The following is a 27565-nucleotide window of genomic DNA, read 5'->3' as shown; positions in this document are numbered from 1 at the left end:
TTGCCAGCTTTTCACATATCAGAGTTTCCAGAATATCTCAGATTATAAACAAATCAAATAACAAACATCCTGTAATTGGGAAGGTGACACCCGCTATAGGTAAGGCATTGTACTGTTGAGCTGAGGAATTCTAGTCTAGGGTTGGCAATTAACCATATGGAGACTGACTTTGTGGTAGACCTTGTTTTAGTGTTAAAGCACTGTAGGGTCACAGATGAATTGGGACTTGAACTAGATTTTGTAGAAAGTGTAACAATACAGACAATGAAAGTGAAGGATGAAAATATATTCCAAAATTCCAAACTGATCATTTCAGAATAGTAAAGCAGCTAAACTTCCCTGGAAGATTAATCTCTCTCTGCTTCCATATTATGTAATAGAAATATGGATAAATAGGTATAAATTAAAATATGTAATTTCTATTAGAATACAATTATATTCTAAATATTATCTGTCTGAAATTTATACTGTAAGCTCCCCAAACATCTTTTTTTGTTTCTTCTTCCTTTCCTTTCTTTCTCCTTCCTTCCTCCCTCTCTCTGTTTCCTTCCTTCCTTCCTCCCTTCCTTCCTTCTCTTGCTGATAAGAATCTCTGTGTTTGGCACATAGGAAATTTTAGTAAATGCTTGTTGAATAAATTAACCACATTCTGGATAGACACTGAGCTACATTGTGAACTACCAGCATCTCAGTTCAGAACTTGCTATATATGTGAATGGATATAATTCCTTGTGTTTATGTGTGATCCACATAGGTCTGGAATTCTCTATAGTATAATTTTTTGGAAAATGATTAGTTTATAGGTGAGTTATGTAATACTTATCTTTTACCATAGATAACATTAATATCCTATAAATCATAATTTAGAGAATATCACCTTTTCCTAACCTGTTGTATTAGTCAGAGTTCAATTGGTAGCAAAGGAAAGCTCTCTAGCCATTTTAAGCAGAAAGTGATTTAATATAGATTTTTTTTTTAATGAAATTGCTGGAATGTCAAAAGGGCAGGTTCTAGATTGAGTCTTCGAGGAGACTGTAAGAGCAAGGATAAGAAGCACACTGCCAAATGAGTGTTATCTCTGCCACAACAAGAGGGTGGAAAATCATGAAGTTGATGTCAGCACCAACAAAGTCTTCCATTCAAGGATTAGGACCCTTGAAGTCATTACTGAACAGCGGAGCTCCACTTAAGAAAAACCCAATGCCCATGCTTACCTTCATAATCAAAAGCACAAGAAAGATGGCTTCTATGTCTCTCCCACTTTTCAAATCTCACCTAAATGCACCTAATTGACTATATCTCATCCACATCTAGAATACTAGCTGCAAAAGAGTTTGACAAATTAAGCTCTCTCTTTGGTTCATTTGTTCTTTTAACTTTTTAGTCCTGTAAGGTATATCATATGAAGGTTGGAATGGGTGGTGAGTATTAGTCCCCTGTACCTACTTCACCTATTTAGTTAAAGCCGGCTGCTCTCTAAAAGCTTTCCTCATCTTATTATTTCCTTTTACCCTTTCACTGTTTTTACTCACTCTCATTATTTCTTTGCATTCTCTGGAGGCCTTGTTATATTACTGATCTTTCTGTCTTAAATTTTAATCTCTTACTGGAAAATATATATAACTTTTACTTGGTCTTCTAATCATACTTCCAATTCTCTTCCCCATGGTAGCTACATATATTATTTATATATATTTTAAGATATCCAATGAAATTATCTTCCTTCACATCAAGTTTGATGTAATTACTATGATTATAAACCTGATTATTTGATTATTTTATTTTGATATCTGAATAATGTATCAAGTTTAGAGTGAATTTAGACAGAAATACTTTCTGCTTCATTGAAAGGTATTCAAATTATAAATCTTATTTATTTATTTATTTATTTATTTATTTATTTATTTTTAAAGATTTTATTTATTTATCTGAGAGAGAGAGAATGAGAGAGAGCACATGAGAGGGGGGAGGGTCAGAGGGAGAAGCAGACTCCCTGTCAAGCAGGGAGCCCGATGCGGGACTCGATCCAGGGACTCCAGGATCATGACCTGAGCCGAAGGCAGTCACTTAACCAACTGAGCCACCCAGGTGCCCTATAAATCTTTTTTAAACAGAAAATGAGACTAATGCTAATCTTATAAATAGATTTACATTTGCCTTTAAAAACTTTTGTTAACACCTATTTTGTCTCAGGTTCTGTGTTAGGTAATAGGGCTGAAAAAAATGAAATAGACAAGGTTCCTTTATCTACAAACTTTCAGAAAAGTGGGAACAAATACATATAAATAGGTCATTTCAATATGTGCTCTTAGCATTTAAAGCAAACAGGATTTGCTAAAAATGGTATAGTAAAGGCTGCCTGAGGAAATGACACTGTAGATAAGTCTGAAAGATGAATAGAAATTTTCAAGGTGAAGTAGTAAAAAGTCTGAATTACAATATGTAAAATGAAATGAAGTTTAACTGTGTAATACTTTTCTCTTGCTTTGCTGTGTAAAGGACTGTCACTCTAGGTCACCAAACCCATACACCTCAAGGGCACTGGAACAAGAATTGTTAAGGTAGCAATTCAAAGTAAAGGAAATAGGTCAGCTACTGACTACCCAAGTGTGAGTTTGAGTTCAGTTGAGAAGATCATCTTGAAAGCTAGCCTTTGTCATAGATAAAAATGAATTTTCTAAATTCTTTACAACCTATGAAACCTATCACCATAAAATTTCCTCCATATTGTATAGAGGAGACATCCTTCCTAAATGTGCAAGTTCCGCCTCCAAGCTCACTATTGTAGAGAAGAAGAATGTACAGAAGAGGAGATAAAAAGCCTATAACAAACACCGGCACCAGCCTGAAGAATTAAGGGAAAAAGTAAGATACTAGACCTGTTGCTCAAGGACAAACTAATAACCAGCTTCCTAAGTGTTGAGTTGGGTGGGGAAGTATGCAGCCCATAAATTAAGCCAGCTTTCCTTTTAATATGGCATGGGAGAAAATTCAGCCCCTGTTTTTTGTTCCATACAGTGTGGACATGTGTGGATATGCAGTAACTTCTACCTACTGCCCTAGTGAAGAGTTTTGTTGTGTAACACTATAAGACTAACAGACAACAGATACCCAAGATTAAAGCACTGAAAAGCATAAATACCTTAAGGGCAAATGGCCAGACCCCTTATATGCCCAAATTACTCCAAAAGCCCAGACCAGAATAATTTTACCTGAAGGGTCATCAGTCCAAGTAAGATATTAAGCCAGCTACCCCTACATCAGCAGCAACAGAAAAATCAAAGGACATTGGACAGTTACTGGCCTCCCTTGTCCTGTCAATCTTTTTGATGTCACATTAACCCACCCCATTACACAGCCATTATACAGCCCTTCTGAAGAAGAGCAGGAGAAGGATAAAGATTTATACGTATCAAGCACTTAAACTATAAGGAAATCTGTTTAACAGAAAGTAACTGAGTTACCTAAGTGATTACTTAAATTATTGGATTAGACTAAATTTACCAAATTGATCTATAATTGATTTTCCCCTACCAACTTGACAAGGCATTCTTATCTATGTTTTTTAATCAAAATAACATTTCACTGAGAATCCTGCTCTTTCAGACAAAGCTTCCTTTCATTCTTGGTCACCTTGAGCTCACAGTTTAGATCCTGAGGATATCTGTGGTAGTGGATGTGAGTGGCACAGGCTTTTCTTCAAATTGTTTCTAAGTTTTTCATTTGAGGCCTATGGCATCGCTGACTTGTACCCAGAGTTACAAATTTTACCTTCTAACTCCAACTTCTTTATCTGAGCTCAAGTCTCTCCCATAGGCCAGCAAAGGATTAAGAACCAAAGTTTCTCAGTAATTGCCTCTCCTATCTCTCCCCTCAGACCTCTGCATGATTTTTCTCTTTCATCTCTGTCCTCTTGTATATCAGATCCACAGAGACTCACAGACGACCAGTCATGTAGTAGAGAGACATGATGTCCTAACTAGGATTCATCTAGAATACTACGATGAGTAGTATATCATTTTATATATATATATATATATATATATATATATATATATATATGTGTAAATTTACATATGCATTTGTATATAATATTTACAAAATTACATAATTTTTATATATATGTGTGTGTGTGTGTGTATATATGTATAAAAGACGGTGATGATGATATATAAATCACACTGCCTACCACCACCTCTATAGTTGCCGAAGCTGTAGCCCTGAAATTCTGTTCAGCAGCTCAGCTGTAATCTATGGGTACTCTTCTCCTCAACAAGAACATGCAAGAGAAGCTCAGATTTTAGGGCTGAGTGAACCGTGAAGTTTTCCATTTGAGTAAAGCCCATAATATGTAAGCATTATTTAGGCATTGCATTTAATAGGAAGTAAAAATGTATACATAAGCTTTCCACACCCTTGGTGTCTTGAGATTTCCATTTCATTATGATTAAAAGAAATGAGAGTGCTTCTGCCTCAGATAAGAGTCTGCAAAATGGAAGAGCATACTAAAATGCGCCCCTCAAAATATTAAATTAACTGTTCTGCTTGGAGTAGAGTCAAGTATGTTTTGTTCTAATTGATGTTAAAAAAAAGTTATAGACTCCCTATTATTTATAACATTCTTTTTTGCATTAAATTCCACAAAGGACCTTGCCACTCTACATACAATTTTTTGTCCTGTTCTTAAGTAACTCTCATGACTTCTTAAGCTTTTATAAATATTTACACATATTAGACTCAAACATCAGATTTAATTAAATTCTACTGTGAATGGTGATGCTGTTAAAAAACAAATTTCAACTCAGTAAATTTTTTTAAGTTTTTTTTTATACCAATATAATTAACATACAGTGTTATATTAGTTTCGGGTTTTCAGTTCAGCAATTCTATACATCACTCAGTGCTCATCATGATAAGTGTACTCTTTAATCCCCATTACCCATTTCACTGATCCCCGCACTCCCCTCCTCTCTGGTAACCACCAGTTTGTTCTATATTATTAAGAGTCTGTTTCTTGGTTTGTCTCTTTCTCTCTTTTTTCTCTACTCACTTATTTTATTTCTTAAATTCCATATATGAGTGAAATCATATGGTATTTGTCTTTCTTTGACTTATTTTACTTAGCATTATACTCTGTAGCTCCATCCATGTTGTTGCAAATGGCAAAATTTCATTTTTTATGGATGAATAATATTCCATTATATTATATTGCAATATTCCATTCCAATATATATATATATAATCCCATTCCATATATATATATGCCACATTTTTATCCACTCATCTATCAAATTAGTAAATTTTAAACACTGGGTTGGTTTTAACAATTCATGAATTAGGTAGCATCTGATCTAGCAGATAGAAAGGAGCTTCAAGAAGCTGTACAAAATGAAAGAATTTATAGGCAAAAGAAAGTAGGAATTATAAGGAAGTTATACTAGGCAAAAGAGTGGATTGGTAAGACAAGGTCACTTTCCTTTAGAGGATGCTAGGAGTTTATCAGGCACATTACCTAACTAGTGCAGATCAGGTAATTCCTGACTGGCTGGTTTAAGATTCCATTTCTGGAAGAGCAGAAACTATACCTCTCAGTTTGGTGATGGAGGGCTTAGCATAAGCAACTCCACTTTGGACATGTTGTCTTAATATTTTTTTAAGATTTATTTATTTATTTTAAAGAGAGAGCACACGAATGGGGGGAGGGGCAGAAGGAGAGAACCTTCAAGTAGACTCCCCATTGACTGTAGACCCCAACACAGGGCTCAATCCTATGACTCATGAGATCATAACCGTAGCTAAAACCAAGAGTTGGAAGCTTAACCAACTGAGCCATCCAGGTACCCCAGATGTTGTCTTATTTTTAACATACTCCTATAAAATAAGTACAAAACACCTGTTATTGAAAACCTGGGGCAGTGTGGTTGTCCATATTTATCTTGGTGTTAATGTATGACTGAATTTCCACATGTACATGAGAATTCATAAAGCAAATAATACCTATGCAATGTACATTGATTTACATAGTAGATGTATTCCTGAGAAGTCAAGTATAATTCATGTTAGATTTTTAAGAACACTTCCAACTAAAGGTGAAGTTTGTATCATTTTAAAATTTAAATATATGTTTGCCATTTATGTAAATGGGCTTAAAATGTTTTCTTGATTAGTTTATGGGAAGGTAAAAAGCTGATTTCAGAAGAGAATCTAAGTTCTACAGGTAGGAAAAAAATTTAAACTTGTATAATTAAAACTCTAGTTTTTCAACAAACTATATTTTTTAGTCAATTATGTGGTGATTGAAAGGTCATTTGGAAAAATCAAGAAGCTATTTGTATAGAATTCCTTCCCCTTCCCACCCTCCTGCTCCTTCTTCTTCTCCTTTATAGATTATGTATGAAAAAGTAGAATTGTGTGGCCAGAAGGGAACTGAGGGGTTACCCAGTCTACATCATAGCATAAAGAACTTGACTTTAGCCACTCCAAGCGAGAAATAATAAATTTTTAAATTGTGTAATATACAAATACTCATGACATAAGGGATTTTTAGGCTCTGTATCCTTTGTGATTAGCCCACTGTATTGTCTCAGACTTTTCCTGTATTTCCCCACACATAATTCTTTCAACTCCAAACTTTAATATAAAAATGAAACAAAAACTTTTAAAAATAGAAATCCTTTATACTAAGAAAAAAATGTATATAATTTCTGTATATGGCTGTTGTTTGGGGAAATAAAATAAAAAATGGAGTCTCCTGCCAACCAGAAAACCTGTTTACAAAAGCAGTAGATAAAGAAAGCTGTTTTATGATTAAATAAGCAATAAATAAGGATGTGATGTGGATCATAGGCAATCCACCAAAGAGATTGCAAGGGCAGAAAGACATTTTATCCTTTTATATAGTCAAGCAGATACAACCCATTACATGTATGTTCTAAAGATAAATGGGAAATAGTCCTCAGGTAAGAGGACTAGACAGCATTATTGCCATACATAATTCATCCTGAATTGATCTGATATTGGGATGACTATCTGTGTTAGCCAGTTGGCTTTATCCAAAGGAAAGATAAGTTTCTCATATCTTTATGACAGGAAGTAGTTTTGTAACTTGGAGGGAAGTGTCCCCTGAAATTAGTTCTTACCTTTCTACAGAAAGGGAGCTAAGAATGCCATCTTCCTGATGATTATATTTCAAAGAGATGGTTTACAGATTCTTGAGAAAACATTCCTAAGTTTTGAGTCTGACAGGAGGTTCATTTAGCATTTGAAAATATTTATATACATTTGAGAAAGACAGAAAGAACTGACAATTACAAGTTTCCCAAAGTGAGAGCTTTAAGATAAAGGGAGGCGAGGGGCAGTCTTCTATTTTCAGCAGGGAGAACTAAGCCTCTTGTTATTTGTATTTACCTTTACATTGCCCCTTCAGTTTCTGATACAGCTTTTGCCTTATTAAATTTGCTCTGCCCAATGCATACTCCTGCTTTAATAGTAGGTAATAGGACAGAAAAACAAAATTATAAGAGAAAGGCTAAATGTTAAAGAAGCTTTAGGAAAAAAGACTAGAATGTTATGAAACTCTTTCCTTTCTTGATTTCAGTAATTTTTCTTTCTATTTCTGTGAGCTGTAATTTCTAAATCGATATGCTTTAATTTGACCTAAATGGTTGTCATTAAAAACTGTCTTTATCCTGATTTCCTTATTTGCTAATCACATCCCCAGTCTTCCAGTAATCCCTACTCAAAATGAATGCACATTTTACCAAGTGTAATCTATAGAAACAAGATTCAAAAGATGCTCCATGAACATGACTTTGGGGGCAAATAAACTTTAGAAAATCAGTGTAAAATTGCTTTGCAAAAAAAAAAGTCATATTGATTAGGGTCATTAAATAATTTTAATGAGTTGGGTCTAGCTTTTTTTTTCCTTGTCTTTTTTTTTTTTTTTTTTTTTAATGAAAAGAATAGAATGGAACAGACAATATCAGAGAGCATAGTACACTTAGGGAGTTATACATTGTTCTATGAATCATGTTTCGGAGTTATTTATTTTCATGTATGGTGTTGGTGTGTATATATAAACTTAATTGTTTACTGGAGTTTTTGAAAATAAATAAATGAAAACCATAGAAATGAAAACAGACTATTCAGAGCTTGCTATAGCAAGGGGGTCAGCCACCATCACTTGCTTTCATAGAAACTCAAAGGCAGTCAGTGGAGTGGGAAATCTTTACAGTGAAAAAAGAAAGAGAGGGAAGGAAGGAAAGAAAGAAAGGATTTCCAATTATGCTGTAATAGAGATTATTGTCATGGAAAGGCTGGAGGTGGGCTAGCTAGAAGCAGAACATCTTATCTGATTAGTTTGGGCAGCATATTGGGCTTCCTCTGATTGATCCTGAGTTGGAAGTGGGAGCAAAAATTAGGGAAATTGGCTATCATTGACCAAGTCTGATCATTCAAAGGTTGAAGTCTGGCTTCCTGGACCTCTCATGTGGGTCAGAGCTGTTGTCATATATAGACTGGCCATTTTCCATTATTTGGTCCATCAATAAAAATAGTAAAAGTTTTAAACCCATAATCATGTACTGTATATCCCACTTAAAATTTCACAGTGGAAATTAATACATTAAAGGATTAAAAAATGCTACATAAATCATTTTAACATTCTCTAGAGTGTATTCATATCACAAATGATTTTTTTAAAGATTTTATTTATTTATTTGACAGACAGAGAGATAGTGAGAGCAGGGACACAAGCAGGGGGAGCAGGAGAGGGAGAAGCAGGCTCCCTGCAGAGCAGGAGCCCGATGCGGGGCTTGATCCCAGGACCCTGGGATCATGACCTGAACCGAAGGCTGACACTTAACGACTGAGCCACCCAAGTGCCCGATATCACAAATTATTTTGACCATCAAGCCCCATTTTTATTCCACAATCCCTCTTAACTCACGGAGCTTATGTTGCTTTGGGAATTTTTTTTTTTTTATTTATATATGTACATTTTAAACTTTAGTCTTCCTTCTGTACTTCCCACTTCAAATAAATTGCAAGTTTTATCATTTGTCTTTTACCAGTATTTATGAACTCTGTTTTGGTCACAATTCTAATACCTTTTATTTTGCTTTTCTTGAATTATTATTCCAATAGCTAATTTCAGGTTCCTTTCTTGAATCTGCTTTTCTTGTAGATTCCAGGTTAATTTTAGCTCTGTTACTTGACTCCAAAATCTTAATAGAATTTTCTACATTCATACACAATCCCAGTTCCACTCTGACCAGATACAAGAAACTACACCGTCTGGCTGCAATTTGCTTTTCCACTCACATCTTATAAAACTTTTTCTTGTTCAAACTTACGCCCCTCAGTCCTTTTGTAATGTATTTTCTGATTTCCATCTATAAAAGTCCTTTGCATTCATTAAGGACCATATAAAATTCAACTTCTATGAAACAGTCTTCTATGTTCATCCCTACACTTTCCTTCTGTCTATATAGGAAACATAGAAGACTCTTTCCTTCTTCTGAATTTCTCAATTCTAATTTCTGAATCTCTTCCTCTGGCTTTTCTTCCTCTGTATTTCTTTTCTTTCTTTTTTTTTTTTTTTTTTAGATTTTTTTTTTTTGACAGAGAGAGACACAGCAAGAAAGGGAACACAAGCAGGGGGAGTGGGAGAGGGAGAAGCAGGCTTCCCGCTGAGCAGGGAGCCCGATGCGGGGCTCGATCCCAGGACCCTAGGATCATGACCTGAGCTGAAGGCAGATGCTGAACGACTGAGCCTCCTAGGTGCCCCTCTTCCTCTGTATTTCTAAAACACCTTGAAGGGGTGCCAGGGTGGCTCAGTCAGTGAAGTGTCTGCCTTCAGCTCAGGTCATGATCCCGGGGTCCTGGGATTGAGCCCCATGTCTGACTCCCTGCTCAGCCTAGAGTCTGCTTCTCCCTCTGCCCACCCCCTCCTACTTGCACTCTCTCTCCAATAAATAAATAAAATCTTTAAAAGAAAATAAAACACCTTGAATAAATAACACCATATTTTTCACATATTGCCTTGCGTTAAAATTATTTGTATTCCTATTACGTAACTAATCATTTTTTGTCCTTATACATACACAAAATCTATACACTATTCAACATTTTAAACCTTTATAGCCCCAAATATTGTCTTGCACATGCTATGTTGTTGAATGAGTGAACCAAACACCTGACTTTTTTCTAATCTCCAGTCTTCAAACATCACAATTAATCCCCCCTTATCTGCGATTTATTTTCTGCACTTGGAGTTATCTGCAGTCATCCTTGGTTCTGGGGCAGATGATTCTCCTTCTGACCTATTGTCAGAAGGTACACTAGCCTCATGCTGTGTCATAATGCCGGCATCATTCACCTCACATCATTTCATCATGTAGGCATTTTATCACCTACATCGTCACAAGAAGAAGGGTGAATACAATACAATAAGATCTTTTGAGAGAGAGATCACATTCACATAACTTTTATCACAGTGTAATTGTTCTATTTTATTATTAGTTATTATTATTAATCTACTGTGCCTAATTTATTAATTAAATTGTATTATAATTATGTATGAATAGAGAAAAAAACATGGTATATATAAGGTTTAGTACTATCTGCAGTTTTAGGCATCCACTGGGGATCTTGGAATATCTCCCATGGCTATTGGGGGGCTACTGTATATCCCAAATACAACTTAATATCATTTTAAAATTGCACAGTCATTCATTTTACTCTTTGTGAACAGTTAAAATGCAAATAACTTGCAAGAAGTTAGATGACGATTCAAATTTAAACTAAAATGTAGATGATTGATCAGAGGGTTCTCTCCTGAAAACACTGGAAACAGCCTGGAGCCTGAAAGATAAACAGAGATAATGAAGTGGTTGCTATAGTAGTCTCAGAGACCTAAACTGTATGAAGAAATCAGCTCCAATAATACTGCATTTATTTGTTGTTTCTATATTTATCACCAGTCCTCCAAAATACCTGATTAAATGTTATGTTTATCTCCTTGAGCAAATGCCTAGTCCAATGCATTTAGGATTCTCCCAATGACTAGCTCAGCGTGTATGGGAATTTGATACCTATTTCTTAGATTGAAAGAGGTTGTGTGGATAGTTCCAGGACCTAATTCCATAAAGAGCTAATACTGTATCAGCATTATTAGTTTTTTTGGTGTGCATTTATGTTTAATGTTTGACTTTTTCTCTATCCCAATACAACACAGAATAATACTCATATAGCCCTGGATCCTTGATATGAAGTATACAACATAAAATTTAAGTATCTTCATCATACAGACATACACACAAACAGCCATGGTCACCAACATCAAGGATACCAAAACAAAAACAGAATTAAATTAAATAAAAAACCCAGAAACACACAAGACATTTTACCTGTGAATGATTGATATTGAAGGTCCCTGGTCTTCAATATAAGTGTTTTTGAGTAATAAAAAAAATAACTTTTTTTATACCTATCATCAGTTAGGGACTATGCTATGTGTTTTACTTACATTTCTTATTATTTAGTCCTTATAATGACTATATAAATCAATTATTAATACTCTTGTTTTACTTTTGTGAGAAAACTGACATATTTAGAAATTTAGACATATTACCAGGAGCAACTTCATTTTATCACATTACTTCATCCCCATCCTTCTCTTTCTTCTTTAAAAAAAAAAAAAAAAAAATGATGGTTTCTTTTTATCACATAACAAGGAGTCCAGAGGCAGGCAATTGAAGATATTGGTTCAGCAGTTCAACAAGTCAGGGATAATTTCTTCGCAAATCTCTTGACCTTCCCTTCATGGTTGCAATATGACTGTAGTAGTTTGAGCTATCACTTCCTGTATTCAAGAGAGGAAAAAAAAAAAGACAGGAATGGGTTGCAAGATGCAATGTCTCTCCCTTTTTGTAAGGAAAGAAAAGTGTTATCATAGTTACTACTGTCCGATTGCTGCTTACTTAAATAAATAAATAAATAAATAAATAAATAAATAAATAAATAAAAATAAATTATGGCAATATCCAAGAAGGTATATAACATGAATGTACAATCATGATTATGACAAAATGAACACCTAGAACAAGAAAGAGACTACTACCAGCATTCCAGAGACTCTCCACCTTGCCTTCTCCTAATAAAGAAAAGCACTAAAACGGTTTTTGTAAAAGCCCAGATAATGGTTACTTCTAAGGGAGTGGAAATGGTAGTGATTAGGAGAAAACATTATTATTTTTAAAACAAAAGACATATTCTGCTCATTTGTTGCACTCTGGATTGTCTCAATTTGGTCTTTTGTAACAGTAAGAGTGGTTGATTCTTCTTACTTGCTTTATAAATATAACTCCAAATAATTATAAGTCCTTTCACTATCCAGTACGTATAGTAAGAGAAATAATGTTTAGAAGTATTTGATGGCTGCTAGCAGTTATGGTTCTTTCAAAAGAAAAATCCATTTACTTTGATTGCTATTATGGTTCAAAAAATATTGATCTACCCCTGCTTGCAAACTCTTTTAAACAGGTAGCTACAAAGATTTAGACAAAAATCTATATTTCACTTTGTTGTTTCATTCCAGGTGCTTTAAAGGAAAACATTTAAAGAATAGACAGGTTAAGTGAGGTTGAAGTGAACAATGCTGTGTTGAGTCCTTCTCATAAAAAGGAATGCTTCCTGATACTTTCATTTAACTGTTCTATTATTAGACTGTAAGTTCCTAAGGGAGTGGGGTCGTATCTCTTTAACTGACTCTATATCATGTTTAGTTCATTTCATGGGAGATTAGCGTGACTGTTATGTGTGAAGTATTTGTTGGGTGTGTGTCATCAGGATACTTTATCAATGGCTTCCCTGTGCTTAGAATAAAGTCAGAGATGCTTCTTACTGTACACCAGCTACCCCATAGCTCCCAACCTATGTATTACCTAACCCTCCTTGTACCCTAACCCCAGCCATACTGAGCTGCTTGGATTTTTCCAAATGTGTTGTTTCACACTATCACCCTTTGGTAAAGCTCTTCCCCTTGCCTGAAATGTCACCAACTCCCACATACATTATTACACCTTCCCAACCACACACATCCTTGCAAACCTGCCCAATCTTAGTTTATGTTTCAGTTTTTTTGTTTGTTTTGTTTAGTTTAAAGATTGTATTTTTAAGTAATCTCTATACCCAAAGTGGAGCTCAAACTCACAACCTCAAGACCAAGAGTTGCCGGATGTACTGACTGAGCCAGCCAGGAGCCCCTCATGTTTCAGTTTTTAGAATCTTTCCCCTCCTAAGCAGAATTGTTCATTTTCTTTCCATGCCTCCCAATATCTTATTATAAAACTACATTATTTATCACACTTTTATGTATATGCATACTTGTTTTTCTCCTGATAGGCAGTAATAGATTAAGTTTTATTCATCTCTGCATTCCAACATTCAGGAGAAAGTACAATGTCAGGACACTCTTCTTGAATGAACATACTAAGAGACGATTGAATGGACAGATGAGTGAATGAATATGTGAAGGAGTAACGTCACTGTACCTGAAAAAAATGATAATGAAGCTATCTATAGTTAGATGGTTTACTACTTGATAACATCAACTGATTTGAAATTTTTACAATGAGAATGACCTTGAACATATCCTTGGGTTTCTTAATCTCAATCAGCCTGCCACATTGCCCTTTTATCACAGACATTGTACCTGGTCCCAGATCTAAGGCAAATGCTGAGGAGGTCCTTTGAAGGACATTAAGAATATAAAAAATGGGTCAAGTTTTAAGAACACTACCTCAGGGCAAGTCAGGGAAGAAGAATCACTTGTCACTTTACATGTCACCTTTAGGCTGTCACTTAAATCAGAATACATAGGGAATGCACTTAACTTCTCAAATCATCTTGGAGCTTTAAAACATTGACAGTTTGTGGCATAGGTGTCAACCAGAGCACAGTCTGTTTTCATTCTCTTAAAAATCTGTGCTAAGAAATTGAAAAATATACGCTGAGTACACCTATTTGACAGACTGACTCTTACAGCTGTTTTTTAAGGGCCAGGATTATGACACACACCTCTTCGTGTCCATAGTTCCTAGCACAGTTCTTGGTACACAGTGGATACTTAGCAAATATTGAACTGAAATGAGTTTGTTATACTTTGAAGTTGGTAAGACTAACCTTTAGATTTTCTGAACTAAGATACTATATCAGGAAGTATGTGTGTGTGTGTGTGTGTGTGTGTGTGTTTAATTGATTCTCACCTTTTCCCATTAAAATGTTTGGACAATAAAATTTATACACTAAGGAACTATTTAGCTAACAGTTCTCAGTTTTGGAGTCACTACATTGTGGTATATTGTGAACTATTGTGACATTTCAAGAAATATGTTAATACTTAAATACCTACTTCCATACATTATTTCTTTTTAATTAAATTAGAGGATACTTAGTCTTTTCTCTAAAAATAACCTCATTCCCTTGAGTAAGGTCTTTCATAAAACCTCAGGAAGCCCGTGGTCAGAAGAAAGTCTGATAATCACTGGGTTGGAGGAAAATGCCACATAATCCAAGTTCATAGATTCCATCCTTACTGCCTTAGTCCATTTGGGCTGCTACAACAAAATACCACAGACTAGGTAGTTTATAAACAACAGAAATTTATTTCTCACAGTTCTGAAGGCTGAAAGTCCAAGACCAAGATACCAGCATGGTGTTTTTGTTTTGTTTTGTTTTTTGGTTTGTGTGTATGTGTGTTGTTGTTGTTGTTGTTGTTGTTTTAGCGTGGGGACCTTTGTTCAGAATTCTCTTTCTGGGTCATAGCTGGCATCTTCTCTCTGTGTCCTCACGTGGTAGAAGGGACAAGGTATCTCTCTGAAGCTTTTCATAAGAGTACTAATCTCATTCATGCGGTCTTAGCCCTCCTGACCTAATCACCCCCAAAGGTCCCACCTTCTAATACTATCATCTTTGAATTTTGAGGAGACACATTCAGACATGGCACCTATGAAGGCTGACAAACTCCTTGCTTGTGTACACGTACATTAACTGTAGTTCCTTGGGTATCCTCTAAATTAGAAATATGGGCACTGAGATGATGGAATAGAAATAGTTTTGTCATATATATGTCAATGCAACCATAAAAACAACTCCAAATTAATGATATGTCAACATCATATTTAGAAGCAAAGAAAAGCACATTGTTTTTATCACTGATAAAGAGTTCTTAATTCTATGAAATGTGCTAAAGCATTCCATAACTTTTTAAGGTGACATATGATTAAGAATTGAGTAATTTTTTTTTAATTCCTCTATTTGCTATATATCAAAAGAGTGTATGATTTAACTACTGGCTACAGATGTTCTTTTATACCAGCTCTGTGGGAAAAGGTAAACTTTGTCTCGGGGTGTATTTACCAGCATTCTGAAGTTTGCATATTTTTTTATTAAATGGTTTTATCTAATCTGAAGTTTTTTAAATGTCAGGGTTTTCATCATGATTGTAAAATACACATTTATTATTGCAAATACATCTTTTATTACTTTGCCTGAGACGTTATAGATTTTATTCTCAAAATCTTTTAAATGTTGACTAGAGTCTCATTTGTCTGAGATGCTTGAAGGTGAGACCGAATTTAACTCGCAAGGTCTTTTCTAGTGGCATGATTCTGTATTTCACAACCTTTGGAAGCCCGTTGCTAAGGTAATGAGATTCCCAAGAGGCTTCTTAACATTAAGAATCAGCAAAACTGCAAGTTTTATAGATCACTTTCTTTTAACCTACACAGTTTCTCTGTGAAGTATTTGAATTACAGTGTCAACTGTTGTCAAGTCAGAGATTGATCAATGAGAATTTCTATGTCAGTTTGAGGCCAGATGTTAGTCTTTGGCTGGAAATCTGATTGAATTTAAAATTAGGGTTTATTATTTTAGGCAGCAAGGATCAAAGTTACTTGGTCACTACAGAAAAGGTGTTGAAAGAGTCCTGTTCTACAAATTTCAGCCACTGCCATTTAAACCTACATTTCCAATTTTGTTTTCAACTCACTGCAGAAGAGCCTTCCATAGTGCTCTGCTTCTATTTCCTCTGACCTCCCATCTTCATTTACTTTAGCACCTCTTCCCCAACCTCTGATTTCTTTGCCTCCACAGCAGGGAAGAGAAAGAGCAGAACCAGGTGCTACTCCATGAATGCCAACCTCTGACTCGGCAAATGGATGCTCACTCTTCTCCTTCCAGTTCGAGTTGTGAATGATGCACAGTATTTAGCTGACTCCAATGGAGGCAATATTTCCTAAAGAAATCCCAACTCCATTTTGTATTCTAGGGGACACAATATTATAAGATAATGAAATCACCTATCGGTAGGACGCTAGCTAAATTATTTCTGTGTTGCATTGAGTATTCAGTGGTAAGCTACACTGTATCAGTCAGAAATACTGCAGGAAACAAATGGCACCTTCACATTAAGTCTATGTATATATGTAGGCAGAGCTTAAGGAAACTAAGAAGAGGTTATACACTATCTCAGGCGAGTGACAACAGGGAGTCAGGATCATCTTCAGGAATGATAACCACAGCTCTCAGAGGACAGTTGTACGGAGAGAGCACCCTGACCTAAGCTTGACTTTCATTCAAGGGTTACAGCCATCCCATGGTGATCAGGCAGAGGAGTTGGGAGAAAAACGTGCCATGGAATTCTCTTCTCAACCTCCTCATTCCATCTCCTGCCAGTTCCACTTGTTCTTTGACTACTCGTTGCACACAGAGGAAGTTGGGTGGCACAAGAGCCTCTCTGTTACGGGTCCATGTGGGCCCCCAGTGGTAAAAAGCAAGAAGAAAAAGATGGAGAATGGTTCTTGAGAGGTAATGAGAAAATATTCAGCACTCATATTCTAGATTATAAGACAACTATAAAATTTAAATTATTCAAAAGACATAACAGGTCATTCCATGGTTTTCTATACATGTAGTTCTCTATAGCTATAGGAATTTGTGATTGCTTATATTGTTTACTAGTAGAACAACATGCTTTTGTATGCTCTTTATTGCCTTTATTCTTTTCATATTCCACAACTATTCCTTGAAAATTATGCTGAGAGAAGATATAGAGCTGAAGAACGCATATTCTGTAACCATACTAACTGGGTTCAAATCCCAGCTCTGCCACTTAAAATATGTGTGCCTTCAGTCAAACTACATACCTCTTTGAGACCTCATAGGGCTATATCAGGATTAAATGGAACAAGTGCTTAGAACTTTGCCTGACATTGGGACGCCTGGGTGGGTCAGTTGGTTAAGTGTCTGACTTCAGCTCAGGTCAGGATCTCAAGGTCCTGGGATCCAGCCAGTGTAGGACTCCACACCCATCAGGGAGTCTGCTTCTCCCTCTCCCTCTGCACCCACCCCCCCCTTCGTGTGCATGTGCTCTCTCTCTCAAATAAATAAAATCTTAAAAAAAAAAGAACTTTTCTTGGCACATAAATGATATATAAATTGTTATCCTCACATGTATAGACACTTGAAATGCAAACATCAATAAAAGCTCATGGGAGGAGACAGATAAGTAAATAAAGTAAAATATACAGGTCAATATATAAGTATGCCCTATAAGGCCCGTAGAAGCCCAAAGAAAGGAAAAACTAACTGTGCTTGTAAGCTCAGGGTAGTCTTTATGGAAAAAGTATAATCTGACCTTGGGAAATGCACAGGAGTTTCCCCAGGTTTTGTATACTAGGAGAATGCCTTATTTCTAGGCAGAGAGGATGACATTCCTAACGGCATGTGGGTGTGAAAGTGAACTGCGGGTGTCTCAACATGTGTGACAGGTAGCTTGTAGGAAAATGATGGAAGACAAGACTAGAGAGACAGGAAAGATCTAGATTATGAGGGCCTTCCATGGGAAAGGATTTGAAGAGAACTGAACAGTTTTAAAATCACCCTGGTACCATGCAGGGGTGGGATGAGTGTGTTGAAACATTGGAGATAAAAACCTCTTTTAAAATTAATGTTGCTATCTTTTCCAATACTGGAATCAAGTTAATTCATCTCTTTTCCTTAATTATTCCAGTGCCCGTCCCACATTATCCTCTCTATCCTTTCTCTCAAGCAGCATGGAACAGTGGAAAAGAGTGTGCTTATTGAAGTCATGTAGATGTTGAATAGAATCTCATTTAAGCTATTTCTGTGTTTATGAGCTTGGTTAGCCTCTCAGAACCTTTTGTTTTTCACCTATTAAGCTGGAATACTATGCCTCACTCTCAGTGTTTCAGTAAGAAATGCATGATTTAAAACAGTTACAGTATTTAGCAAACCTCTTGTCAAATAATAGTCATTCAATAATGGGAGCTAATATCCTATCTTCCTGGAAACCACATCTATGTTTATACAACCATTAGATAGCCTAGTCCCTGACCTTGTCCGTTCATTGTTTGCCAGTGGTAAGTCACAGGTCCTAGCTCTGGTTCCCTCAAAAACAGAGGCTGAGGCATAGTTTATGGACTAATACTTTATGGGGGGAGAAAGGGAGTGCAATTCCAAAACAGCAAAGATGAGGGAAAAAAAAGAGATATAACAGGGAAAGGAGGAATCGAATATGAGGTGATATGCTATTGAGTGTTACTGAGTTGATCACAGCCTCACAAGAAACACAGCTATGTGTTTGGTTATGTGGGCCATGTGGGCCAGTTGTGGTTTGGAGCCATCTTTTTGGGGAGAGGGAGGTAAGAAATGAATCCACTGGTATCCTCCCCATTTCCTGCCTCTTAGTGGTCAAAGTTCATCCCTCAGGCATTAAGTTCTCCACAATTCCAGGTGGCATTGAAAACCCTTAAGGGAGCTGTTGGGAAGATCAAGCTTTTCTCAATCCTATTGGATCAAATCTGGGTACTGGAGCTTCTATAGTTTTTGCTGCAATGGACAAGATAAAGTAGACTCTGCTGATTGTTGTTCCATATCCCAAACATATACAGGCTTGAGACAACTGATAGTGTTAGGAGAGCTGCTGAGACAAGTAGTCATGTCCCTTTTGCCATATTCCATTTGTTAGAAGCTAGTCACTAATGTTGCCCAATAATCAAAGAGAAGAGAATTTGATTACACCTTTGGATAGAGGAGCGTCAAAGAATTTGCAGACATATTTTAAAACCACCACAGAACCATTTGAAAGCAAGATGCAAACATAATGCCTCATTACTCCCAAATACTTTGAGTTTTACTTAAAACAGAGACTCTGCCCCACAAAACCACAAAATAACCATCTGGATTAGAAAGTTAGCCTTGATACAACACTATCAAATAATTCATGGACCTCATTAAATTTCACTAATGATCCAAAAATGTCTCTTTTCCCTTCCTTATCCAGGAGTCAACCCACAAAACTATTACATTTATTTGTCATGTCTTTTTCTTATGTGTAATGTGTCCTTCAATCTGAGTCCATGCAGTCTTTCCTCCTATTCAGACTTAGACCATGCATTCTTGACAGGAATACCACAGAAATGGTTCTCAGTGTCTTAGTGCATCACATCAGGAGGCAAACAATGTCTGCATTTCCCATACTGGTTACGTGAAACTTGATCATCTGGTAAAATTAGTGTCTTCTGGGTTTTTCCATGGTAACATAACCATTTTCACCTTTGTGACTGATACATGCTTCAAAGAGAGGTAATCCAAGATTATACTATTATCTTGTTTTTTTAATCAAACATTCACCCAGAATCCAAAATCACTACAATGGCCAGCAAATGTTGATCTTCTATTTTTATTAATTCTACATTTTTTAAACTGTCATTCTACATGCAGAGTTTTATCTTTCCTCCCATTTGCATTGAATTACATTAAATCAGTTGTAATCTATCATTATCAATGTTGTTTTGATGGTGAAAGTCTAGGGGCGTCTGGGTGGTGTAGTGGGTTGAGTGCTGTTTCAGCTCAGGCCCTGAATATCAGGTTCTTGGTATGGAGCCCCTCTTGGGTCTCAGCAGGGAGTCTGCCTCAGATTCTCTCTCCCTCTCCCTCTGCCCCTCCCTCTTGTGCTCTCTCTCCCACTCTCTCTCTTTCTCTCAAATAAATAAATAAATAAATAAGGAAATCTTTAAAAAACAAAACAAAAAACAAGTCTAAAAGGAATGCCACTACTTACGGTAAGGGAGAAGGACATTGCATGAGACAGATTAATTATAAGAAAATTAAAATTCCTTTGGTATCATATTTGTCATCAGAAATACTGGATGGATAAAAGATCAGGGAAAAGCATCTTCAAAATGCTGATAAAAAATAATTTTGAATTAAAATTCTATAACTTATCAACTATCATTCAATAGTGAGGGCAAAATAAAGACATTTTCAGATGAAGCAGAATCCACTCTTTCAGTAACAGAAACAATTTCAATTTCAAGGCATGAGAGTAATATAATTTTGTGAGCCTGGTAACAATGTCATCCTACCATAATCTAGCACTTAAGCCCATCTACTCCTGCTCAATATTTTCCCCCAGAGCATGTATCACTTTCCAAAATAAGATGTTATTTATTTCTTGCTTATTATTCATAAATCTCCAATGGAATATATGGTACAGGAGAGCAGGAATCATTGTAGTTTATTCGTTGATTTATCCCACCTTCCTAGAACCGAATTTAGTATGTCATAGGTGCTCAAATAAGTATTTGTTGAATAATTTGAATGACTAAATGATTATTTCATATATGTGAAGTGAACTTGATTCAACTACAAGGAAATGTGGTAAAATCCGTACTCTGGAAGTTTAACACAGTTCTTTTAGAAACTGTCAGAGAGGGTAGACAAAAAATAACTAAGGGCATAAACAATTTCAATTTGACAAATACAAGTTGAATTGAATATATTTTACTGATTTATCCACTGTGAGACCTGAATACACTTACACTGAATACTGAAGCAATAATATTAGAAATCAACAAAATGGGGGTGCCTGGGTGGCTCAGTCAGTTGAGTGTCTGACTCTTGGTGTCCGCTCAGGTCACGATCTCAGGGTGGTGAGTTGGAGTCCTGCGACCAGACCCGCTCCTTGCTTACTCAGAATCTGCCTGGGATTTTCTCTCCCTCTCCCTCCGTCCCTTCCCCCACTCCCACATGCATTCTCTCTCTCTCTCTCTTTCTCCCTCTCTGGAATAAATAAATAAATAAATAAAATCCTTAAAAAATAAAAAAGAAATCAACAGAAACGTGATAGCACTAACCCATAAATTTAAAATCATTTTTAAATTATTTATGAATAAAGAAGAAATCAGAATGGAGTACCAGACTGTTTAGAAGTGAACAAAGAAAGCTCTCTGTATCAGAGCAGAACTCTGAAGAAAATTTATGGGTTCAATTTTTGTTTTTTCAGGAAACAAGAAGGGCTGAAAATAAACTAATAAAAAAAAAAAAAAAACCTAAGATTTCAGCTCAAGAGGCAGAAAAATAATGGCAAAGTAATGCAAAAGAGAGTTGAAGATGGAATCCAAAAAAGATAAAAAGGAGGGATTTTTAAACGAAATTAAAACAATGGTATTGATCAGCAAAAGTTGGTTCTTGAAGTAGACTAATAAATTTGACAACTGTTTGTAAGTATAAGCAAAGAAAACTGAAAGACTAGTCACAAGTAAATAGCATTAAGAGTGAGATTTGTGACATTATTTATAAAGAGATACTTAAAAATCCTATAGCACAATCCTATTACAACTAACCCACTTAACTGGCAAATCTTGGAAAATGTCCCTTCTCTAACATATATAAGTTGCCAGTATTGCCCCTTTCTCCTCCACCCCCTTAAAAATGCCTTCAATAGAAAAATAATTTTAGAAGAGATTAAAATGGTAGTCAGATATTCCTCAAAATTATACCAGACTCAGCCAGCATTCTTTTGGCAAGTTCTAACACTCAAGGATCTAGGTTTCCTATTATACAAACTCTCCTGAAGACTAGTGAAAGTTGCAAAATTACAAACTTCTTTCTCTGATATTAAGTCTGGATAGGAACCGCATGAGGAAAAAAAATGTGTAGACTAAAGTCACTATGGCATAGATAAAAATAAAATATCAACTCGAGTCCATTAGAGGAATCATTATAACCAGCTGTGGTTTCTGCTGAAAAGACAAGGGTGTTCAAAAATAAATCCAAAATTATTGTTTGGTTAGAAAAAGAGCAAGTTATAGAATGACAATGACAGTATACTACAATATAAATATAAGACATATGTAAAACAATACTACATAGTTGAAGAGAGGAGTTTTATATTTACATAAATATAGATGTTTATAATATTCTGTATTATATATGCCTATGTATAATTATAAAAACATGGGAAAAGAACTGGAAAGACCACACCAAATTGGTGCTGGTAGATTACAGAAAAACCAGGAATGTGTGGTTGTTGGAATATCAGGATAGAGGCCATAACTTTATCTCAAAGTTTATCTTTTAACTTTAATTTTAATTTTTTTGCTGTAGTTTGAGGACAACTGTATTAATGTGATTTCATGTGACTTAAAAACCAAAATAACTACCACAATAACTTGCTACTGACATTCTTAGCTTCACAATGAAGATCCTAGACATTTGGAGTTTCTTTGAATGTCAGCTGAAAGAGTGCTTTCATGTGCTCTTACGAGAATTTTTTCAACCTTCTTCAATTTAGTTCATATAAAAACATTTTTGGAGGAACATATCTGGGTACTTTGGAATGCAAAATTGATTCCTGCCCTAAAGAGTTTTTTTGGCAGGTGTAGTTGGGGAAATAATTCAACCAGCAAGTGTCAGGGAGAGTGGCAGATCCTACGGGAAAGGTATTCACTGACTGCTGTAGGAAAACTGAGGCGGACAGCAGTAGCTCACAACCTGGTCATGACCTAAGGATTTACTGTATCATGTACAGATAACAAAAATAAGAAATGTTTTGGGGGTTTGGGGAAAATACATAGATGTGTGTGTGTGTGCGCGCACGTGTGTTTGTGTGTGTGTGTGTGTGTGTGTGTACTGCAGACAAAAGATTGAAATTTTGTCATAATTGTTCTGTTAGGGCACAACCACTAGCATGTGCTCCGATGACCCCAGCTTCCCCATCTACTAAATGAGAGAACTGCATTAGTTGTTTTCTAAAGATCATGTCATCAAATTATAGTCATAAGAGTAGCAAAAGAAAAAAAAAATTAAGGTTGGAAAACATACTCATCTTTTTTGTTCTGAAATATCTCAGATATAGAGAGTGTACCTCTACTAAACAGGTCATATGGATATCATGTGCCTCAAACCCTTGGAAGGTGACTTGTATCTTCTATTTTTTGCAGAAATTGAAAAAGAAAGTTGTGGTGATCCTGGTACACCCTTATATGGAATTAGAGAAGGCGATGGATTTTCTAATCGTGATGTTTTAAGGTTCGAATGCCAGTTTGGCTTTGAATTAATTGGAGAGAAATCCATTGTTTGTCAAGAGAATAACCAATGGTCTGCAAACATACCCATCTGTATCTGTGAGTACCAAATGCTTTGCTTTCAGATAGCATATGTCACCCTGTCCTTGCATATAATTGCTTTTGTAATTAATTGCAAAGAGCTGGAACCGTGTAATTATTTTTGAATGAGTAGCACTTTGTGATACTATCTTTAACAAGTGTGCTTATGCCAAATTATAAATTTCATTAAAGATTTAAATAAAGTTAACATAGTTCACTTGGTAATTGCAGATGATGTGTGTGATATGATATGTGTTCTTATAACGTTTTGTTGGTGGCATTTTATACTTTATAGATAGCATACTTCTTTTGGAAATTATACATCTGAGCTAATTCTAGTAGACTCATTTATTTATTTTAACAAGATAGTATATGCTTATTTTCAATCAAAAGCTCTTAAAATATTTAAAGCTTATATTCTATGTATAATGCATTAACTTATTTTTTGCTTGTAGATGCTCACACTAATGCATACTCATGTGCCATTTATTTATATTGCACAGAAAAAAAAATTCATTAATGTTTATGATATACAGTATGCTTGGATTAAAAGAATGTATTTCTTCAAATACATTAAAACATTGCAATTTAACTACAACAAAAATATAATTTGTATTATCTGTTGATACACTTTTAGTTTCAGTTAAATACCAACACATGCAACTTACCAGATATAGGTGCAATATTGAAAATTTTGCATCTGGGTTTTGACTATTCACAAATGGTAACATATAAAGCCAATATTCATGAAAATAAAAATAATTTTATGGTTTTGAAATATAAGATTTTTCATCTGTATCCAACTTATAATGTTTTTCATTTGTGAAACCCTTCATTCCCTACAAAGGCACAAACTTTACTTCAATATTTAACTGGTTTTAAAAAAAAAAAGCATTTTTCAAGACCTACATTTCATCTGAGTTACAATATATGCTGCAAAACATATATTTTCCTTTATTCAGAATGTTGCTTATTTAACATTTTAAAATTATTTAACATTTTTAAAAAGTAACAGAACTTTTAAAGAGACTAGAGGTCGTTTTCTAATATGTATTTTTGCATAGTTAAAAAGAAGGAGAAAAGAACCAAATATCAAGTAAGTACTACTGTTTCTCAGTATAGTGTCTGGATACATATTGCCATGATACCTAATCTTATGTTTTAGCAAAGTGGGTATTTTTTGAATGTGGCAGAAATTTCCCTAATCAAAATATGTATTGCTGGCTCTTCAGGGAATGTAGGAAAGGAAGAGTGCATAGAGCCCCTCAATAGAACCCTCTCCCTCTAGGGCCAGTGCTCATCCCTAACCAAGATCACCTTGTGAAGTTCCTGCTGTGAGAAAAGAAAATGTATTAGGAGAGTTTGATTGGATTCTTTTAGCATTATCTAAAGTTAGTAATACTTCCAAAGACTTCACTCGAAGATCTTTAGTTTTAAGTGTTCTTCCAAGGAGACAACGTTGTGTGATATTGGAGAATCTATGAATGTAATATATTGCATCAAAAATGAAACTATTTTAAAGTCATTTTAAGGGATACTAAAATACATTTAATACAATATTTAAAATAATGCTGACTAAAACAAATTTAAACTCTTGAAAATCTAGAAGACACTTTTTTATTTTTTTACTACTTTAAAAGTAATTAAGCCCTGCAACTTGGTATATGATAAATAGGTAGCAATTAATAGTTTCCTATATACCAACAATAGCTAATTTGAAAATGTAATGGAAAGCTAATTTATTCAGAAAAATAAAATGATAAAATATGTAGAAATAATTCTTACATAAATCCAAATAACCTGTAGAAAATTACAAACTTATTCAGAAAAGGAAATTTTATGAAAAAAACATAGAGATAGATGCCCTGTTTCTGAATTAGAACACATTATATTATTACATTATAATAAATATGTGAATTAGGGGCACCTAGGTGGCTCTGTCGGTTAAGCGTCTGGCTTCAGCTCAGGTCATGATCCCAGGGTCCTGGGATCGAGTCCCATGTCGGGCTCTCTCCTCGGCACCGAGTCTGCTACTCCCTCTCTCTCCCTCTGCGTGCACGCTCTCTCTCTCTCTCAAATAAGTAAATAAAATCTTTAAAAACTAACTAAATAAATAAATATGTGTATTATATAGAAATTGCTTTGAAATTTCAATAAAAGTCCTAACATAATTTCTCTGGGAACACACATTCTTTGGGAATATGATGACATGCAGCTAGGTTAAAAACAAACAAAAAAACAGGCAACAATAGAATCGGTGTGAGAATTTTTTAAAAGAAAAGTACTTATGTGGATATCAAAGTATAATATTAAACTGCTACCATAAAATTAGTGTGGTACTCACAGAAATATAACACTGGGTCAAAGGAAGTTACGTTAAAAATTGCATCTAATATAACAAAGGGTTTAGAGTACTATACCGGCATTGACCTATTTATTTGAGATGGGAGATTAGCATGATAGATCTTGGTCATCCCTTGCCTGGAAGTAGGGATCATTTAGATCAGAGATTAGCAAAATAAGGTCTTTGGAACAAATTTAGCCTGAAGCCTAGTTTAGCAAATAAAGTTTTATTGGAATGTAACTCTACTTTTATTTACCTATTGCACATGGCTGATGTCCTGCTGCTGTGGCAGAGTTAAGTAGTTGCAAAAGAGACCATGTTACCGTCTGTCCCTTTACAGAAGAAGTTTGCTGAACCTGCCTTTAGGTAAAGGACAGTAGAATCAAATGATTGCAGGATGCAGGCAGGTCAAAGTGTGAAGGGAATAGGACTAGGTATGTGTGGGCGCCTGGGTGGCTCAGTCGTTAAGCGTCTGGCTTCAGCTCAGGTCATGATCCCAGGGTCCTGGGATCAAGTCCCACATCCGGCTCCCCGCTCCGCGGGAAGCCTGCTTCTCCCTCTCCTACTCCCCCTGCTTGTGTTTCTGCTCTCACTATGTCTCTCTCGGTCAAATAAGTAAATAAAATCTTTAAAAAAAAAAAAAAAAAAAAGAACTAGGTATGTGTGCACCCACGATGGAAGTGGTAGGGAGCTGGAGTGCATTAGCTTTTTCAAAGAAGCTAGAACTCCGAATTTTTCCCCCTCAGATGTAAAATAGGATGATTTTGAAATGTGATTTCGAATTTTTGTACAGGTATAAGAAAAAATTGCACCAGACACATTTGCAGTCTGGATCCAGCCCAATGGCTATCAGTTTCTAAGACCTGGTGTTAACTCCTAACATCATTCCATGTAGAAGAAGCAAACTTAGGTTAGAAATTATGTTTAAAATGATAAAAAAAAATACATATATAGTAATAAACAATTGATTATATATATAATTCCTGTCATTCTTTTACATATGTTACATATTTTACACACATATATATAGGTATGGTTGTATTTTTGTCTTTATATTTCTGTAGATAGAGAAATAGATATTGGTCTTATTTCTGAATGTTAATAAAAGATCTAAACTTAAAAGCAATATAAAAAATCAAAAGAAATGATTATTTTTAATAAACAAATTATAGTAAAATTATTAACAAAATAATGTATGAATATTATATTAATCATAATATTGAATAGCATTCATAATCTTAAATGATCAGAGTTCATGAGCCTATAATTGAAAAAGAGAGAAAATGGAGAAATCTTCCACTTTGCTAGTAGGCAAAGAAGGGCAAATTAATAATATGTCATTTCTCTTATCATATAAGAAAGGTCAAATAATCATAATAGTTTATGCTGGTAGAGGTATTGTACACTCTAATATATAAATTATATTTCAGTATAAGTTAATACAACTTTTCCAGGCAGAAATTTAGCAAACTATTTTTCAGGCTTAAAGTTCATACTCTTTGTAAATAAAATTTGGTGCAAAATTAAATGAATTTGATTTTGTCAAAATTATGTAATGAAAGCCACTGGAAGAAAATACATCATTATTTTAACTATGATTTCTTCTCTGTAAAAAGACCATTTACTTTTGTTTCTTTACCCTTTTTCTGCTTCCTAAATGTCCTGTGTGATCCTTTAACTCAGATGTTTTTAAAAGCTAAAGGAAAACTGAGGGGAGGTGTCAAGCAGGGGCAGGGAGAGACTTCAT

At 35.2% G+C, this 27565-nt stretch overlaps 1 protein-coding gene across 7 annotated transcripts in view; it reads left to right on the top strand.

The window, feature by feature from the left end:
- The window catches only part of CSMD3 (CUB and Sushi multiple domains 3), a 1192082-nt gene that overhangs the window by 738957 nt on the left and 425560 nt on the right, over positions 1 to 27565 (top strand). For all 7 annotated transcript variants that reach the window (XM_032415697.1, XM_032415696.1, XM_032415695.1 and 4 more), the window contains one exon: positions 23310 to 23492. In XM_032415697.1, the coding sequence (XP_032271588.1) occupies positions 23310 to 23492 (183 nt within the window). The remainder of the gene's footprint in view (positions 1 to 23309; positions 23493 to 27565) is intronic.

This window comes from Phoca vitulina, unplaced genomic scaffold (assembly GCF_004348235.1).
Source record: "Phoca vitulina isolate PV1807 unplaced genomic scaffold, GSC_HSeal_1.0 scaffold18, whole genome shotgun sequence".
Lineage (NCBI taxonomy): Eukaryota > Metazoa > Chordata > Mammalia > Carnivora > Phocidae > Phoca > Phoca vitulina.
This window is presented reverse-complemented; position numbering and strand designations above follow the sequence as displayed.